A 15,464-nucleotide genomic window follows, 5' to 3' on the forward strand; every position below is an offset into this window, starting at 1 on the left:
CTTCCTGACGATGTAGACCCATTAAAATGTATCTGTGCCTTTTCCTCAATAGTGTGGGGTGTGAAAGAAGCCCTCACTAACAAAAAGGGGAAAGTTGGGGCAGAGGGACAAGATGGGCTGTTTTGACTCTGGTTGTACTAAAACACATAAGAGATTAAAAAAGGCGCCAAGTACCCCCACAAGATGTCAGACTGAGATACGTATGCAGAGGCAGGACTATAAGATGGCCATTAAGAAAAGAAAAAGCAGCCTGAAAGAAACAACTTAGGAATCCCTCCACAGAGCTAGCCTTACGAAAGATAACATATTTTTCTGGAAAATAAAATTCTCCAACGCCTGGGGCCAGATAAGACCAAAGAATGGAAATTGCCACAGCGGAGGGGGATTGGATTGATCATTTCTCTAGGATCTATGGTCCTGTCTCAGACATACTTGATCTTCCAACTAGTAACCTTATACAAAAGAACTTGCATATGCTCATAACACCTCAGTTTAGTTTAGAGGAAGTAGTAGAAGCGATTAATGCAAGCAAAGCTGGAAAAGCCCAAGTCCCTGATGGCGTCCCGGTAAACTTATATAAGGCCAACATACATCTTTGGGGCCTCCTGTTGACCCAGGTCCTGGGGGCTTGTTGCACACTAGGACCTTTAGCATCATTGTTAGTCTACCATTGTTCCTATATATAAAAAGGGGGACCGCTTTAATCCTGCCTGCTACAGACCCATTTCACTATTTGACCCATTAGCCAAAATAGCTGGGAGAATTATTTTAAATAGGCTACAAGACTGGGCTGAGAAAAATAACATTTTATCTGAATTACAGTATGGATTTCACGCAGGAATAGGTACCATCGAACAGGGATTAAACTTAAGTATTATGTTTGGGAAATATACAAAGATCAGGGCAGGCAATCTGTATTTAGCCTTCATAGATCTGTCCTCTGCGTTTTGACTGTGTAGCCCATGATAAATTATGGGAAATCCTAAGCGATTTAGGGGTAGAACCAACAATAATTCTGTTCATACGAGTACTGTATTCAGGAAGCAGGACGAAGGTGAGATACTAGATAGGAGGGGAATGTACTAGATCCTTTGGTATTTATAGAGGTGTACATCAAGGTTACGTCTTAGCACCTTTTTTATTTTCAATATATATAAACAAGTTAGAACTAGAATTAATAAGTAAATGTAAAGATCTCCCCTAAATAGGTCATCACCCGATTCCGGCCTTACTTTATGCAGATGATGCCGTTCTCATGGCACGGACCCAGTTAGCCCTCCAAAGACTTCTAACAACCTCTGTAACATGTATGGCAAACTTGGGCCTTATTGTCAACCGCTCTAAAACTTTTATAATGAAATGAGGTAGAAAATCAATCAAGACACGTGACATTATTATGCAAGGTGGAAAGATTGATATTACTTCAACATTTTCTTATTTGGGAATAACGTTCAATAAAGATGGTTCTTGGGCTCAGTGTGTAAAAGTCATGAAATTACAGACCGTAAAGATAACGACAGCCCTGAAGATCTTGTCCAAGCGGTTAGGGACGATCACTCCACAGAATGTTAAAAGTATATAGAGCTAAATGTAACCCGACTGCCACTAACGGTGCGGGTGTATGGGGATATATTAATTGTAACTTGATTCAAACTGTGGAAAATGATTTTTTTTAGATTTTTTAATGGTACAAAATGGCACTTCATCATTTGTTAGTCATGCAGAATTAGTAGCCCCCTACTTAGTGGACCTAATAAAGATACAGCCCATACTGCTATGGCAGAAAATTTGGACCTCAGAATATACTGGCCTAAATAGGGCAGTCTTACCGGACTGCATGGCATCGGCATTTTCTTTAAGAGTGCCATGGCTGAGGTACAGAAGGAATTTTTGTGAAAATATGGGCCATAAAGAATATTATGTAAACCCAGAATTACTGGAGAGACCAGGAAAGATTTGAGGTCCCTGTCTGAACCATTTAAAAGACCTGAGATGGACACTACAGACAAAAAAAATAGTGTTATGTCCAATCAATTGATTTTGTCCACAGATGTTATGCAGCCTTATTTGATGCATGGAGTAAAACCTAGACATCTATTTATTTATTTTTTCTTACTAGGCTAAGGCTAGACATGTTTCATTGTCTGGTAACCTTCCCGACAATGAATGATTGGAGCACAATACTAGGAGTTTGTCCTTGTGATTGTGTCACCACAATGTACAATACACGTGTGTTTTTTTTTTTTTCTGTAAATTTGATAAAAAACTGAAAGCGTTTCTTAATCCCCTTCCTAAGATCTACCAATATGCGGCAATGTCATCCTGTGTATTTTTACATTCAGATGTTACCCTCTATTGAATTATGTGGAATTTTAGCAATTTTTTAAAGTTCTATAATCATTGTAAGAAAGTCCTTGGAGAGGCTAGTAACATCATATTTGGGAAGATAAATCTTGTGATTAACATGTCCGTGACGTATAATTTGTAGCAGGGCTCATCCAAAAATATAAATAATTCCCTGTGGTGTAGAAAAGGGGGGGTGCTTTCGTTTAAAGTGATATTTATGTGAAATACTATGTATTCATATACAAGTATGTTTTAGAGGGACCGTTTTAACTATGGTGAAAATGGTATCTTAAAACATCTACTGACTAAATTAGGTTTTAACTAGGGATTATAATTGTTTTTGTATTTATAAATGATTATATGAAGATTTTATACTGATTGTAATGGGAATTGTATACCTTTTTGGCCTTTATGGTCCTTTGAGACCGAATAAAGAAAATATATATATATATATATATATATATATATATATATATATATATATATCTCCAAGAAAGAAGTGACTCAAACAGATGATCTCATTAAAGAACAAAAATATATTTCTACTGGCTGGCTGTTGTTTTCTTGTGATCCTGCATCTTCCAGTATATATATATATATGTGTGTATATATATATATATATTAGGTTCTTTATTGTAATTGTATTTATATAGCGCTTACTACCCCTGATGAGGCGTCAAATCGCTTTTCGGCGAATAGCGTGCTACTCCGGAACCCAAGAGGAATTAGTGGTGGACTAGTATAGAGAAATACGATTACAGTATTATTATGAGTTAATATGAGCAGCGGATATGCAAGTTTGTTAGTTGGATTGACTAGAGTAATAGAGGGATAGAGGGATAGAGGAGGGAAGAATCCAGAAGTGTTGATTGGGAGTTTATAGTAATACGATGAGGCTTGGGATGAGTAAAGGAGAAATGGAGGAGGGAAGAGTATGTGGAAAGGTTATTTTGAAGATGAAATTAGTAGAATGGGTTTGGGATGAGTCAGAGTGGGGATGGAGTATAGATTGATAGACATAGGGTAATTGGAAGACAGAGTAAAGCTTCCAAGAGTAAATGTATGCTTTATATATATATATATATATATATTGATTTCTCCCCCCCCCCCCCCCCCCCGGAACATACAGTCCATTGCTGTTTGAATATGGTGGTTATGAAGGAAACATCCAACTCTTGAGTAGTCTTCTGAAGACAAGATAGTTATCCATGGATCTTATATTTGGGGGTAATGAATTCCATAGTTTGGCTGCTTGAACGAAGAAGGATGTACCACCTATTGTCTTTTTCTTGTATGGTGGTGTTCTATGGCGCGGTGCGATTCTTGAGCGGTGGTTTCTTTTTGTTGAATGTATTTGGTTATTTTGTTTCTGATGAAAAGCGGTCCTGTTCCGTATAGTTTTGTGGGGGATACAAAGCAGTTTGAAGGTAGATCTGGCAATGGGGAAACCAGTGTAGTGCTCTCAAGGCAGGGGAGATGTGGGCTTGTGGCTTTACATGTAATAGCCTGGCAGCTGAGTTCTCAATACGTTGTAGTTTTTTCATAATAGATAGAGATGATCCATGGTAGAGGCCATTGGCATAATCAAGTTTGGATAGTACAAGAGACATACTAGCCTGCACCTTGTGTGGAAATCCGAGGTGGGGGAAGATGCGCCGCAGAGTCTTCCAGGTGGTGAAGCTTGATCATGCTAATTTGTCCACTTGGGCATTCATTGTTAACTTGGAGTCCAAGGCAATTGCAAGGTTTTTAACTTCCTTGGATACTTCAGGAGGTCACATTTGTTGACTGTGTCAACAGTGGAAGATCTATAATAAAACTATCAGTGTCCGAATATCCGATGATAACCTTTAGGTTGTATTTAAGATCTGGATGGAGGAACTTCTCCTGAGTAAGGGAGGACTATATCAATTGGCATGTTCAATTTATAAAACTCATCCAGCAGAGTGTAAAAGTGGTTTACCAGCAGAGGTCATCTCATGCTAGAAATAAAATTGTTTACCTCAGGGTAGTTTGATGGGGATTGTAAAGCAGAAAGGTCAGTGAGCAGGATCCAACATATGTTCATGAGAAATAAGTGTATCTGCTATCCATAGGTTGAAAAAAGCAAAAAGAAAATATAACTTACTGTTGCATAAAGAGATTTCTTTGAGTTAGAGGCCACAAACAAATGTAGTGATATTCCAAGGAAACTAAACAAAATTCTGCTCATGTTAAATACCGAGGTAATGATATCTCCTAATCACCTGGAGGTGCAGGCAAGTGCAGGCCACTGAGCCAAATTTATTTTGGTCTGATACGGACGCCTCTTCCAGGGAACAACCCCCTTACTCCCAGGAAATATAGAACAAGCAGAGGCTACCCTACTCTTTATTTTCACTGGAAGACAGTATTATTGATGAAGTTATAGGTGATTTGAAAACATCCGGAGCAGGAGGCCCAAATGGTCTGCCAGCAGTTTTATTTAAATGCAGGTCCTAGGATGCTTGTTTCCAGTACATTGTTCTTAATGCTCTTAATGCATGGTGGGGTGCTATCATCAACTCAAGAGTTGGCCTTTTTCCTCTGTCCCGAGAGGACAAAGTAGATTTAGGCTCCGTTACTTGACAGTTGATCTATGTGCATTCTTATAAGTGGCATCAACAAAATCTCCGAAGACACCGGGCAAACTATACTGCTACTTCATGGATTTTAAACACCGCCTTTTACTGTGTAGGTAGGGGGACCCTATTGGGAATAAAACAGCATAATATATTGCAACAAGATTGTGTTTGGACCTGTCTTATTTAGTCTTCTTATTCCATAACCACCTACATTATTAGACAAAATTGATCTACAAATCGGTGGATCTCATGTCCATTGATTTTTGTGTCCGAGGTTGACTTCATTTTAATAGGCAGTAGACCAGCAGACCTAGAGCAGAATCTTACCAGTTTAGGCAATTGTGATTGCATTGGTTGAGTAGTAAGTATTTGGTAAATAGACCCAAGAAGTGTTGGCTTTTTAAATAATGTACTCTTAGGACAGGTAAGGATCGGAAGTATCTGGGGCTTAACTTTGACGATCACTTGAAACAGGATATGTGCTTTAAGGTCTTAACGATCTCTCTAATGACTGTGAATGCCCTCAAAAGATTTGATGCTCGCTGTGGGGGCGTATTAATTTAAAGAAGGGAACACTGGGTAAATTACTCGCAAAGGCTGTTTATAGAACCGAGCTGCTATTCCTAGGTTGTAGGTCTTGTTAGCCCATTGAAATATTCTTCTCAGAGTAGTGCCACCATCGCTTTATTCAATTGTCTACTGAAGAACATTGCGTGAAGGGAATTTCTGAGTGTGAGAAGTGAAGAGGAAGTCGGGTACTGCAGTTTCAGTATCTGTGCTTCAAGATCTACAGATTCTTGTTGCACCTTCTAGAAATTGGGCCTCCAGTTTGAAGGGGTATGCACCCTTTCCAAGTAGGGACCACAATCCTAGACATGGTAAGTCAAATAGACTCCTTTTAAATTAACCTGTGCTCACCCTGATGCCCTGATGATCCTTGCTTGGACAGGGGGTAACCTGACTGCCAACAACAGGAGCCCATTTCTAACACATTGAAATTACTCATGAGAAATTGTGCACAGTGGGTGCGTGAGTTATAGTTATTTGAGATAACTACAACTGGTGAATTTCAGTGGTTTGGGACGTTTAAAATGCCATGCTTTAACTGACATCTTCACCTAACTATACTGTCACTTCAACCTTTGAGTTTTTGCAGTGAAACTATATAGGACAACTGGCAAACCCTCGCAGGGCAGTATCCTTTAAGGCAGGGTTCCTCACATTGGTGTTGCAAATGCTCACTAACTTCTTGGCCGAGGATAGACTGGGGAAAAGAGCCCATTCAAACAGTCATTTCTGTATGTTCGGAAGGGTTCAGGTCCTTTTGTCCCAGCAAATAACATCTTACTAGCCAGTTGTTTTTTCCAGTTTTTGTTAAAGTTAGCAAATTAGCTGCAAGATGCTTGTGTTTGTGTTTAAAAAGCTTTCAGCCCTCTCACCCATAGGGTTCTTTAACCCTTGATTGCGTACAAGGCAAATGGCATTTCACAAGTCGTCTAAGAGGCACTAAGGGCCATATGTACGAACACTCTTTCCCATAGACACAGAATGGGTAAAAACCTTTGCTACATCTGGCCCTAAATGTGATGCCATTCCTGACTTTTCAGCCTCAACGTTTTTAGTGTGGAGTGTTGTAGGGGGTTTGTAGTTTTGCTTTTACCAAAGTCATTATGAGCTCAAAACCCCAGTCTGCATAGTGCTATATTAAATACCAGAATTGACCGAAGGGGTTTTACATGACGTGGAGCCATGTGTCTACTACGTTTTGAGAATTTTACAAAGTAACCATGTCCATTTAAACAAACTGCTTGTTTCACAAATAAAACTAAAAGTAAAACCTGCTTGCATATGAGGATTCCATTTTTATTGCCATCATACATTAAAACACGAATTGCCAATGAAAAACGTTTAGTCTTCTATTAAGTTCAAAGCTTTATACATGGCTTCACAACAAAGGTACAGCATGAAAGAACAGCTATACTTTCCTTAAAACATAGACTAAGGGCCTGATTCAGATTTCGGTGGACGGTTTACTCTGTCACAACAGTGGTGGATATCCCGTCCCCCGAAATATGAATCCCATAGGAAATAATGGGTTTTAGATTTCGGTGGATGGGACAGCCGTCAAAGTTGTGACTGAGTTACCTGTCCGCTGAAATCTAAATGAGGCCTGTATTAAAGAAAAGACGGCAATAACAGCATTGGGAAGTGTAACATTTTATGATTCTCTATCACATAAAGAACAGGTACAACCAATGTAGCTAACACACTAAAGAGGAAGTGAGGGGAGAGAAGACTGTTGTATGCTCCCCTTGGACATTAAAAATACAAGTCCAGAACTTCTGCAATAAATATCCAAATGTCCTAAGAAATTAACTTTCAGGCAGTCATTGAGGATGATGAACCTTCGCCTACCTGGTGTTTGTGTAGTCCTTCACTGGGTTCCACGTTTAGGTATCGGAAGCATTCAAGAGTAGTGCTAATCATTGTTTGTAGTCTTCTACTTAAGGGTTCCCTAGTTTGGATGAGACGGTGTCCATTACATTGATAGATTATGTTTTCCCCTTGTTCAACATAGATTACAACAGTGTGCGGGTGAGTTAAAAATGTTTTGCTGGTATCTCCGTACCACAAGATTAAAAGCAAGAACGTCCAAAAACAGACCCAATATATATATTTTTTTTCTTTCAATACTTTTCGGTGCTCTGATATTTCCCTTAAAGGGCCAGTCTCTTCCCCTAGCACGGTAGGTCTTAGTATTTCATATAGCATATTACGAAACAGACCCTGGTTCATTGACCACACTATAAGTGCGTTCAATATATCTTGTTTTTAATAAAATTGCACAGGTAAACTTTGGGCAGAATCAGTGCAAGCCTTCCTCCTTGAGAAGACGGGTGTAGGCAAGGAAGCAACAGCACAAGCTTTTCCCATCATAGGACACATACAGGGAGTGCAGAATTATTAGGCAAATGAGTATTTTGACCACATCATCCTCTTTATGCATGTTGTCTTACTCCAAGCTGTATAGGCTCGAAAGCCTACTACCAATTAAGCATATTAGGTGATGTGCATCTCTGTAATGAGAAGGGGTGTGGTCTAATGACATCAACACCCTATATCAGGTGTGCATAATTATTAGGCAACTTCCTTTCCTTTGGCAAAATGGGTCAAAAGAAGGACTTGACAGGCTCAGAAAAGTCAAAAATAGTGAGATATCTTGCAGAGGGATGCAGCACTCTTAAAATTGCAAAGCTTCTGAAGCGTGATCATCGAACAATCAAGCGTTTCATTCAAAATAGTCAACAGGGTCGCAAGAAGCGTGTGGAAAAACCAAGGCGCAAAATAACTGCCCATGAACTGAGAAAAGTCAAGCGTGCAGCTGCCACGATGCCACTTGCCACCAGTTTGGCCATATTTCAGAGCTGCAACATCACTGGAGTGCCCAAAAGCACAAGGTGTGCAATACTCAGAGACATGGCCAAGGTAAGAAAGGCTGAAAGACGACCACCACTGAACAAGACACACAAGCTGAAACGTCAAGACTGGGCCAAGAAATATCTCAAGACTGATTTTTCTAAGGTTTTATGGACTGATGAAATGAGAGTGAGTCTTAATGGGCCAGATGGATGGGCCCGTGGCTGGATTGGTAAAGGGCAGAGAGCTCCAGTCCGACTCAGACGCCAGCAAGGTGGAGGTGGAGTACTGGTTTGGGCTGGTATCATCAAAGATGAGCTTGTGGGGCCTTTTCGGGTTGAGGATGGAGTCAAGCTCAACTCCCAGTCCTACTGCCAGTTCCTGGAAGACACCTTCTTCAAGCAGTGGTACAGGAAGAAGTCTGCATCCTTCAAGAAAAACATGATTTTCATGCAGGACAATGCTCCATCACACGCGTCCAAGTACTCCACAGCGTGGCTGGCAAGAAAGGGTATAAAAGAAGGAAATCTAATGACATGGCCTCCTTGTTCACCTGATCTGAACCCCATTGAGAACCTGTGGTCCATCATCAAATGTGAGATTTACAAGGAGGGAAAACAGTACACCTCTCTGAACAGTGTCTGGGAGGCTGTGGTTGCTGCTGCACGCAATGTTGATGGTGAACAGATCAAAACACTGACAGAATCCATGGATGGCAGGCTTTTGAGTGTCCTTGCAAAGAAAGGTGGCTATATTGGTCACTGATTTGTTTTTGTTTTGTTTTTGAATGTCAGAAATGTATATTTGTGAATGTTGAGATGTTATATTGGTTTCACTGGTAATAATAAATAATTGAAATGGGTATATATTTTTTTTTGTTAAGTTGCCTAATAATTATGCACAGTAATAGTCACCTGCACACACAGATATCCCCCTTACATAGCTAAAACTAAAAACAAACTAAAAACTACTTCCAAAAATATTCAGCTTTGATATTGAGTTTTTTGGGTTCATTGAGAACATGGTTGTTGTTCAATAATAAAATTAATCCTCAAAAATACAACTTGCCTAATAATTCTGCACTCCCTGTACAGATCTGGCAGCAAAAGTGCAAGTTGTGCTTCTTCACAGAAGAGGAACAGCATGGCAGTGGCAAAGCAAGTTTTCCTCTCACGGAAGGCAACAAGTACAATCCTACCCACAGAACATATCCAGGAGGGCAGAGTAGTAGAGGCTTCATCACTCACAAAACGTGTACAGTTAAGCACCTACTCCAGAGATGTTTGTAACCTAAATATTACTCATTCCTTAACTCATGGGGAGAAATTAATAGCTGGATGAGTCAGTTAATATGAAAGTGCTGTCAATAGTCAAACTTAGGTTTTGCACCACTTCAGCATTGTGCAAGCCCTGCTGATGTGTCTCAGAAACCTGATGTATATGTTCATTCTTAAGTTTGTTTTTTATATGTTGAGAAGTACCCTTTACCTGGAAGGTCATTGTATTTGGAGCACCCCAGCTTCAGCCTAAATAACTATGCTCCAGACAGGCGCACATGTACCAACTTCTTTGAACCCATTTTTAATGTGCATGCACCTAGCTCACTGCAATCCTAGTCTCTGTGGTACAGCTATTCGAAATGTTGGTCTGCCACTCCATAAGATCCGCAGTCTTGAGTTGAACCACGTTGTCGAGAGGACAAGCACATACGGAGGACCGAAACAAGAAATTAAACTTCTAAATAACAGTCCCCTTGCAGTTTTTTGGACGTTCAACAAGCACCTGCCCTTTGGTCTCCTGCTTGGACTTTTTATTCAGATTTGTTCCTGCTTGATTGAAAGAAGCTATGATACCAAACATTTAGCAAAGCTGAACCATTTGTCTTTGGACAATACTTGACGTTTCTGATTTTTATTTTTATTTTTTCTCTTCTTTACTCACATAATCACTTTGATCCCCTCTTCGTGGAACCCATTACTCTTCGGTGAAATTGTGTGTTCACTGTATGATAAAGCCAAATTGTTTTAGTTTTTAATGTTTTATTTCAAATATTTTCCTGTTATGTATCTTACTTATATGTTTACTCGTAATATTTGGTGTGAATAAATGAGTAAAAAGCGTTTACAAGTGGATAAATGTGATTAATTCACCTCCAAAAACGACAACATATCTGTTTTTTTTGTTTCCGTAAACCAAATTATATTGGTAGCGACTACGGGATTTTGTTAATGTATAATGTATGTGCGATATTGATCGAGCCTATTACCTCTTTTACCTGATAGGGTCCACCGCATAACACATTACTGTTTGGTTGCTACAACACCTTAAGGTGCCTTTGGAAAAATGGTGATCCTGCCTGGTGGCGAACCAGCTGCCCTCATCAAGCTCACTGTGCTGCACATGTGCACTTTGTGTGAAGGGTACTTTGTTACATCGGCGCTCTAAGTATGCGCACATGCACAGGAGCTACAGTAAGTTTGACGGAAAGACGGAAAAAAGCAGCTGCTAGAAACTGATGGAGGGCTGGTATTGGAGGCCAAGGCAGTGTCCTGCAGCAGAACGGGAGTGTCTACAAGCTCTAAGATCTGGATGGAGAGGGATTAGACTGTTAGTAGTGTAACCTGTGCTTGGGGATGCCAGTAAACGGAACCTGTTGCGTACATATGTACATGCGCTGGGTCAATGATCTGTGCCAGGGCTTGAGAAGTGGCAAAGTAGAGGATTGCGTGGTGCTTGGGAGCAGCCTACCACCAGTCAATGGGCAAGAATTCTTGAAAGTAAAGTAATTATCATCTTCGGCCATTGAATGAAACCCCCTTTCCCGAAATCTTTGGGCAGCTTCCTTAGGGGAGACAGTCCAGTATAAGCACACAGCGTTTATTCAGGTGTGGTCTCAACAAAAACACAAGAAGAATTGTAAAATGCTTAAGGTGAAAAAGCAAAATATCGTAAATACTGAAGGCACTCTCGCCCCTCATTGTAGCAGCCCAGCCTTCCCCTACTGACAGCACAGACAAGTAGCAGAACGAATACTTAAGGGTGGCAATTGAAATTGGTTAGTTTGTGTATGCGATATTGTGGATCGCCAAGAGGACGAATGCAAGACTTAGTTGGTGGATGAGTAGATGCAGAAATACAAAGATGAGTGCTGCAGTGATGAGAGTTGGAGTCGATGGATGGGCTGAGTGTGTGAATTGGAGTACTTTGTAAGACCGGTTTGCTTTGTCATTGCATATTCATGATGGAACTGCACCACGTTCGTTGTTGGTTCTTTTCCCTGCTTTTATATTTTTCAGATTTCCTGTTGTTCCAAAAGACCGGACAGCTGAGGCTGTTGAAAAGCGCACCTACCTTAAGCAAAATGTTCATTAATTGTATTACTTAACCTTCTAAATGTAATTTAAAGATTTACACTTGCATGATATAAAATCATCTTCCATTGTATACCGCTAGTTTGCATTATGAAATTTGTATTATGTTTGTCTAGCACTTTAGTTACAATAACAGATATTGAAATAGGGATACTCTCGCTTCACTAAACCAGTCTTTAGTTAGATCAAAGTTAATTTCAGATTAAATCACACTCGGAAATAGTTTAGCAATATTGGGCCTTCTTGTTAGTGGAATCTTTGTGATTGGACGACTATTCCCATACACTTAGAATCTTTGGTAGCAACAGTTTCATATTTTTTTCGACCTTAAATTTATTGTTTAACATTAAAGTTCGTTTTAGATTCCAAATTGAAAATCTATTTGCTTTGTTCAAAACCCACACCCTTAATATAAGAAAACTTAAAATAATTTGTGTGCATGTTTCCTTATTCAGGGCCTTTCAGACACTGAAGATGATGCTGGTGATTGCAGTAAGGAGAATCTATCGGAACTTTCTTGCGAGACTGTCAGAGAACAACTTACCAACAGTATTAGGCAACAGTGGAGAATCCTAAAAAATCATGTGGAAAAATTAGATAATCAAGGTAAAGGCACAGGATAAAAGTTTCATATTAGAAGAGTATTATTAAATGTTCGTCTTTGTATCTTACCCCTTAATGTGTTCATATACTACACGTCCTTGCTTAGGAAATTATCTGTGTGTGTGTCGAATAAAAGGACGCTCACCCAGGACTCTAGATAATGTTTCGATGAAAAGGGTTTACTCCAAAGCCATGACACATTGACACGATTTGGCCGTCAAAGTGGCATTGCTCGCATGTCGACTGATAAGCGCCATGGGGTCGAAGTAAACCCTTTTCATCACAACACTATCCTGCGTCAGAGTCCTTCTGTCCTCGTTGTGCAGTACGGCTATTTACCGGTGTGCTCCGCAGGCTTGATGCACCACCCCACATGGGTTAGAGGTCCCAGCAGATGCGCGTTTGTGTTTTTTGGGGAAAAAAAAACCCTCTAAATATCATAATATATGTTAGAAATGGGGTCTTTGGTTGGCATTCAGGTTACCCTCTGTCCAAGCAAGGACCCTCTGTCTAGTCAGGGTAAGTCACAGACAATCCAAATTATCCTGTGCCCACCCTCTGGTAGCTTGACACTGAGCAGTCAGGCTTAAATTAGAAGGCAATGTGTAAAGTATGTGTTCAATAAATCATGCAATAACACAATATAACACCACAAAAATACACCACACAGGTTTAGAAACAATATATAATATTTATCTGATTAAATGCAGGTCAAAACGATCAAGATTTGATAAGTACACATAGAAATATCACTTTAGGAAATGCTAAAAATAGTCTTAAGTTCTTAAAAGCAAAAGGTCTCTTGCAAGCAAAAAATACCTGGTTTGCGTCTAAATTATCCGCAAGGGCCTGCAGAGGAGGAGATGCGTGGAAAACAGGGAGGTGTACGTCAGTTTCTCCGGGCGCCACAGATGATGCGGCCAGGGCCTGGCGTCGTTTTCCGGCTGGCGGACTTGGATCCTCTTCGGGTTGCGGGGTATTTGGACGCCCCGGGGACGATGCAGAGAAATCCTGGGCCTGCAGGACGAAGTCACAGGAGCTGCGTCGATCTGGTGGGCGATGCAGGAAAACGTATTTCTTACAGCAGGCGCTGCATCGATTCTCACAGGCAGTCACGCTGCGTTGTTTCCGCTCGGCTATGCATCTATCCAGTGGGCCATACGTCGAAGTTCTGGCCGCAACACTAGCACTGCGTCGATCTCCACTCTGGGAGCCGGGCTGCATAGTTTCGGTTCTGCGTGCAGTGATTTTCTCACCGCAATGCAGGCTGTCGTTTCTGGCAGGCTGTGTGTCAAATTTTCACCGCACAATGAGTTCTTTGCAGAGATAGTCTTTTTGGCCCTGACACTTCAGGAAACAGGAGGCAGGCTCAATCGAATCCCTTGGAGAGCACTTCTCAGCAGAGCCAGAGGGCAGCAGGGCAGCAGTCCTTTGCAGAAAAGTAGTCAGGTAAGTCCTTTGAGCAGCCAGACAGCTTCTCTTGGCAGGTTGCAGGTTCTGGTGCAGAGTTTATTTCCCAGGAAGTGCCTGCATTGGTAGGGTCAGAGGCCCTGCTTAAATACCCAAATGTGCCTTTGAAGTGGGGGAGACGTCAAAGAGTGGCCTAGAAGTGCACAAGGTCCCCTTTCAGTTCCATCCTGTCTGCCTGGGACCCAGTAGGGGGTTTGGCAGTCCATTGTGTGAGGGCAGGCCACAGTCCTTTGACATGTAAGTATCAGGCCCTCCACCCTCCCAGCCCAGGAAGACTCATTCAGAATGCAGATGTGTGCAGGTGTGACTGAGCATCTTGTGTTTGGGGTTGTCTGAGTGAAATGCACAAGGGAGCTGTCAAGTAACCCAGCCAGACGTGGATTGTAAGGCACAGAAGGATTTTAAGTGCAGAGAAATGCTCACTTTTTAAAAGTGTAATTTCAAAAATAGTAATAAATCCAACATCACCAATCAGCAGGATTTTGTATTACCATTCTGGCCATACTAAATATTACTTTGTTACTCCTTTCAGATCAGAATCTACCACACAAACAGTATATGAGGGTAGCCCTAATGTTAGCCTATGAAAAGAGTAGGGCTCACATCCGTGTAAAACGATTTTAGGAATTTTACACTACCAGGGCATATAAACGACACAGGTACATATCCTGCCTTTTACCTACACAGCACCCTGCCCTATGGTTTACCTAGGGCCTACCGTTCGGGTGACTTATATGTAGAAAAAGGGGAGTTTTAGGCTTGGCAATTACTTTTAAATGCCAAGTCGAATTGGCAGTGAAACTGCACACACAGGCCTTGCAATGGCATGCGTGAGACATGGTTAAGGGGCTACTTATGTGGGTGGCATAATCGGTGCTGCAGGACTTATAAGTAAATTAAATAGCCAATTGGGTATGATCCAATGTCACCATGTTTTAAGGGAGAGAGAGCATATGCAATTTAGCACTGGTTAGCAGTGGTAAAGTGTGCAGAGTCCTAAAAGTAGCATAAACGGTGTCAAAAAGGGGAGGGAGGCAGGCAAAAAGTTGAGGGTGACCACCTTAAGGCTGTTAGGTCTAACAATATATATGTTATGATTTAATCCCTTCACTGCCAGGCCTTTTCTCCCTCAGGTGCCAGGCCTGGTTTTTGGGGCAGTTTGCGCTTGGGCATAACGTTTTGTCCTCCTAGGGATTCTAGAGGTACTCAGGTTGTGGTTTCCCCTGGAGGAGACCAAGAAATTAGCCAAAATACAGCAAAGTTGCGTGGTTTAAAAAAAAAAAAAAAAAAAAAGGGGGGCGGGGGGGGAAAGGGGGTGGTGATCAAGGGCTGCAGAAGAAGGCTTGTGTTTTGTTTTTTTTCCCCCCTGACAATGGGAACTCAAAGGCGTTTTCTGGCACCTACGTTTTTGGTCCCAGGTGCGGCAGTCATCTTGGGGAAACCTACCAAACCCAGACATCTTTGAAAACTAAACAACCAGATTAGTCCAGAGAGCTGTGTCTTGCATGGCTCCCCCAACATTTTCTTTTGGAAGAATCTACTTTCCCACATACAAGAGTCTTGTCTACAGTGTTTGCACTACTTTTCTAACTGTTTACTTTATTTTAGTTTGTGTGTATATTTTGTGTATTTTACTTACCTCCTAACGTAGTAT

General features: G+C 41.1%; 1 protein-coding gene across 6 annotated transcripts in view; it reads left to right on the top strand.

Moving 5' to 3' along the window:
- The window catches only part of SSX2IP (SSX family member 2 interacting protein), a 415,768-nt gene that overhangs the window by 206,039 nt on the left and 194,265 nt on the right, over window positions 1–15,464 (top strand). For all 6 annotated transcript variants that reach the window (XM_069232285.1, XM_069232281.1, XM_069232284.1 and 3 more), the window contains exon 9: window positions 12,193–12,343. In XM_069232285.1, the coding sequence (XP_069088386.1) occupies window positions 12,193–12,343 (151 nt within the window). The remainder of the gene's footprint in view (window positions 1–12,192; window positions 12,344–15,464) is intronic.

Source organism: Pleurodeles waltl, chromosome 4_2, assembly GCF_031143425.1.
Source record: "Pleurodeles waltl isolate 20211129_DDA chromosome 4_2, aPleWal1.hap1.20221129, whole genome shotgun sequence".
Lineage (NCBI taxonomy): Eukaryota > Metazoa > Chordata > Amphibia > Caudata > Salamandridae > Pleurodeles > Pleurodeles waltl.